Here is a 4,459-nt window from a genome sequence, read left to right as displayed (position 1 = left end):
GGCAGGTCTGGGGTGGGCCCTGCCCCCGCCCCCTGCGCCCCCGCCAGCTCCCCCAGCCGCCAGGGGACCGTCCACCCCTCTGCCCCTCTGCCAGGGATTCTTCACAGATGAGGACACACGTCTGGTGAAGAAGTTCACCGTCTACGTGGAAGATCACTGGAACAAGTGTGACATGGTGGCCATCTTCCTGTTTATTGTCGGCGTCGCCTGCAGGTCTGTGGGGCCCAGAGCCCTGGGCACGCACAGGCCTCAGAAATCCAGCTTGTCCTTGGCACGCACGCCGCGTGTCCTGGAGGAAGCCCCTGCCCCTCCGTGGGCACTAGCAGCCCGCCCCATCTGTCCCCTCCCCGCCAGGATGCTGCCCTCAGTGTTTGAGGCCGGCCGCACGGTCCTTGCCGTCGACTTCATGGTGTTCACACTCCGCCTCATCCACATCTTTGCCGTCCACAAGCAGCTGGGCCCCAAGATCATCATCGTGGAGCGGATGGTGAGCCCCGGCCCCGGCGGCCCCCTCCCCAGCCTGGCCCCGGGGGCAGGAGCAGGTGAAACAGTGACCCCCCACCCCCACCCCGCTCCAGCCGGGCGACTGCTAACACTCTCCCTCCTTCCCCAAGATGAAGGACGTCTTTTTCTTCCTCTTCTTCCTGAGCGTGTGGCTCGTGGCCTACGGCGTGGCCACGCAGGCCCTGCTGCACCCCCACGACGGCCGCCTGGAGTGGGTTTTCCGCCGCGCGCTCTACCGGCCCTACCTGCAGATCTTCGGGCAGATCCCGCTGGACGAGATCGACGGTCAGCACGCAGCCCGGTGGAGGGGGGCCGCCTCTGAGCCAGCCGGACACAGGCCCCCCACTTCGGGGTGCAGTCAAATGGGGTCCAGGGGTCCAGTTTACAGAGGCTCCAGTTACAAGACCCCAGACATGGGGCCGTGGAGAGGAGCTGGCTGAGATGGGCAGGTCCTTGAGGACGGTCCCCAGGCCCAGCTCACCTGCGGGGCTTGGGCCCAGCCCAGGTGCAGCCCGGGAGGGCTCCTGTTGGTCACGGACACCGGAGACCGCGGGCTCCAGGCTGGAAACTGAGGCACGAGGAGGCTGCCAGGCAGGCAGGGGCCCTGCTCTGGGGTGGGCTGTGCCAGGGCAGACAGTGTGGACGCAGGGGAGGGGCCATTCCGGTCCATCTCCAGGCCGGGTTCCGACACCTTCCCAGGACCGTGGGGACAGTGCTTCAGAGCCTGGGCGCCGGGGGCGAGAGGAGCGTGCGGAATGGGCCCCGGGCGGACGCACAGGCCAGGACGGGGGCCAGGAGGTGCCGCGCACCCACCCCCTGCTGCACGCCTGGAGCTCACCGTGGCTCCCGGCACAAAGACTGACTCAGGGGCCATTAGGAGAGGGCCTCCCCCCAGAGAGGGAGCCACGGCCCTGCCAGCCCAACACATGTGCACAGTGGGGACACAGGACACGTGTGCAGACAGAGGCCCCCAGGGTCACCTGGACTCGGTCACAGCACCAAGACCAGGAGGGGTGGCCACAGAAATACAGCGAAACATGCAGGGCCTGCGCTCACCCACTGAGATCTGCTCCTTCCCTCCCTGCCTCCCTTCCCGTGAGCGTGGGGGGCTGGCTGCGGAGGGGCCAGAGAGGTGATCCCCAGGCCCCCCAGGGCGCAAGGCCCAGCCTACTCCCACATCCAGCGGTGGCACTCCCACCTCCTTTGACCTGGTGTGGCCCAGAGATGCTGTGTCCGCAGTCGCTGCAGCCGTCAGTGCCAAGGGTGGCCTGGCCAGACGAGCTCTGGAGCCGATGCAGACTTACCCCCCAGCTGGGTGCCATGTGACAGGCCTCAGTGTTATAAAGGCCCTGAGAAGTTCTGCGTGGGGGGACGCGGTCACCCCTTGCGTAGGGCAGCTTTCTCCAAACCAGCTTTGAGCACAGCCCTTGGTGGCAGAGGTGAGGAAGCACACAACCACCAGCAGAGACTGGGGTCCGCCGTGCCCCATCTCCCAGATGGCTCCGCCCCCAGCGCGTGTGGCCCTGGCCATGACCACAGTCAGGTGGGGGTGGAGAGCTGACCACCCGTCCGGTTTGACAGGACGGAGATGTGCTACGGCGGGAACTTTCAGTGCTCAGACAGTCCCGTCAGCCAGGGGAGCCGGTCACCGGCCGGGGCTCCACTCCCGGGGGCCTCAGCCCGAGGGGAAGCCCCGCGGATCTGAGGGTGCCGCCCGCCCGCCCCGCGCCACCTCGCCCCTCCCGTTTCAGAGGCCCGCGTGAACTGCTCCCTGCACCCGCTGCTGCGAGAGGGCCCAGCCTCCTGCCCGAACCTCTACGCCAACTGGCTGGTCATCCTCCTCCTGGTCGCCTTCCTGCTGGTCACCAATGTGCTCCTCATGAACCTGCTCATCGCCATGTTCAGGTGCCCCCCGCTGTCCCCGCTGTCCCGGCCCGGGGGCTGCAGGGGCCTCTCCACCGCGGGACGGGCTGGGGCCTGGGTGCGAGGGGTCACCCCCAACGCTGGCTCCCCTTCAGCCGGGCCCCAACTGCAGGCAGAGGGAGGGCAGGGCCCTGAGGAGGGGAAGGGTCAGGGGTAGGGCTGTCCCCTCCCCGGAACCAGAAGCCGGGGTCTGTCCAGGAGAGCGGGGGGGGGACCCCACTCCAGTGAGCTCCACTCCAGCCACTCCCGCAGAGAAGTTGTGATCTGAGATGATCACAGCAGAAGGGGGCGCCCCCGCAGCTCTGGGAGCCGCTCGGGAGGGGCTGGGGCGCCTGTGTGTCCCTGCCAGCCCCACGCCGGCCCCACAGCTACACGTTCCAGGTGGTGCAGGGCAACGCCGACATGTTCTGGAAGTTCCAGCGCTACCACCTCATTGTGGAGTACCACGAGCGCCCCGCCCTGGCCCCGCCCTTCATCCTCCTCAGCCACGTGAGCCTGGTGCTCAGGAGGCTCCTCCGGAAGGGGGCTGAGCAGAGGCGGGCTCGCCTGGGTGAGGCCACAGGGCTGGACACAGCCTGGCTGCCCCGGACCGTGGGGGGTGGGGGTGGGGTGGGCAGGCGAGGAGAGGCCGGGGCCCCTCCCCAACCCCCAGAGCAGCTGGCACAGGGCTGAGCCTAGAGTTCGCCGCAGAGGAGCCGTCCCCCCACCTCCCACGCCGGGGCTGCAGAGATGGACAGCGCCCCCCGCACTTGCCCCCGGCTCCCCTGGCCCCGAGGCCCACGTGGCTGTGGCCAAGCCTGTGGCTGCCCCCACCTCCCCAGAGAGAGACTTGCCGGAGCCCCTGGACCAGAAGATGGCCACCTGGGAGGCGGTTCAGAAGGAGAACTACCTGAGCAAGCTGGAGAGACAGAGAAAGGACAGCAAGGGGGAGGTGCTGCGGAAAACCGCCCACAGGTGCCGGGGGCCCAGGGAACCCCCGCCTGGGGGCAAGCGGCTGTGTCCCTGCAGCGCCTCCCAAGGGAGGCCCGACCCCCGAGTGGGGCGCTGGCGGCTGGAAGACACGCCCCCCGCAGGACGTCTGTGGCTATCACCGCGGGGTGTCGGGCCCATGAGCTGGGCAGACTGAGGGTGGCAGGAGCTGCAGCCTGGCCTGGCCGGCCGTTAGGGGGCAGGAGGGCCAATCCAGGGGGTGCCCCCCTTGCTCTGGGGTCTCCCGAGTGGAACTCTCCCCAACCCTCTGGGTCCCCCCAAAATGGTCCATCCCAGCTGTCCAGGTGCCCGTGGCTCCCGCCTGCCCTGTCCCCAAGTCTTGCTGGCAGGCCTTCCTCAGCGCCCGTGGGCCTCCCAGGGAGGGGTCAGAAGGGCTCCCTGCACGCAGGTCTCAGGACGAGGGAAGAGGGCACGCCACCTCACCCCACCCAGAGAGGCCTCAGGGACCCCAAACCTCAGGGCCTGGGGGACAGGGGACGGGGCAGATGGGGAGCATCCCCGAATTTGGAGCGCCCTGTACCTACCAGCTTCTGCTACAGGGTGGACCTTGTTGCCAAGTACCTCGGGGGGCTGAGAGAGCAAGAAAAGCGCATCAAGCACTTGGAGTCACAGGTAGGCAGGGAGAGCTCGTGCCCTTCTCCTGGCGGGGGGCCCTCACCCGCGACCCTGCGCCCAGGGCAGGGGGAGGCCTTCGGGAGGCTCAGTACCTGTACCTGCACCCCCACAAGTAACCTCAGAGACGGTGTGCCCTCCCTGGAGAGGGTACTGCGCTCAAGACCCCTCACGCCCCTCCCCTCAGGTAGAGCCAGCGGAGGGGAGGTCACGGGGAAGCAGGGCTATAGGGCTGCCCCAGATGCCTCTCTCCTGCAGGTCACCTACTGCACAGAGCTCCTGTCCTCCATGGCCTGGGGCGGCCCCCACCAGAGTAAGTGGTGACCAGGGACGGTAGGGAGTGGGGAGGGGCCCAGGCTGATGTGGGGACGGGCAGAGTGCTGTGCTGTGTCACCTGCCTTCTCTGGGCCTCTGCTGCCTCCCTGTCCCG

General features: G+C 68.3%; 1 protein-coding gene across 1 annotated transcript in view; it reads left to right on the top strand.

Annotated features, from left to right (window-relative positions):
- The window catches only part of TRPM5 (transient receptor potential cation channel subfamily M member 5), a 23,586-nt gene that overhangs the window by 18,369 nt on the left and 758 nt on the right, over positions 1-4,459 (top strand). Inside the window, exons 19-26 of the mRNA XM_077757083.1 lie at positions 90-213; positions 355-487; positions 615-789; positions 2,256-2,409; positions 2,796-2,977; positions 3,249-3,381; positions 3,945-4,029; positions 4,288-4,342. Coding sequence (XP_077613209.1) covers positions 90-213; positions 355-487; positions 615-789; positions 2,256-2,409; positions 2,796-2,977; positions 3,249-3,381; positions 3,945-4,029; positions 4,288-4,342 — 1,041 coding nt within the window. The remainder of the gene's footprint in view (positions 1-89; positions 214-354; positions 488-614; positions 790-2,255; positions 2,410-2,795; positions 2,978-3,248; positions 3,382-3,944; positions 4,030-4,287; positions 4,343-4,459) is intronic.

Source organism: Crocuta crocuta, unplaced genomic scaffold (assembly GCF_008692635.1).
Source record: "Crocuta crocuta isolate KB4526 unplaced genomic scaffold, BGI_CrCroc_1.0 scaffold653, whole genome shotgun sequence".
NCBI classification, from domain to species: Eukaryota; Metazoa; Chordata; class Mammalia; order Carnivora; family Hyaenidae; genus Crocuta; species Crocuta crocuta.
The sequence above is the reverse complement of the archived record's forward strand: the minus strand, read 5'-3'. Positions and strand labels throughout refer to the sequence as shown.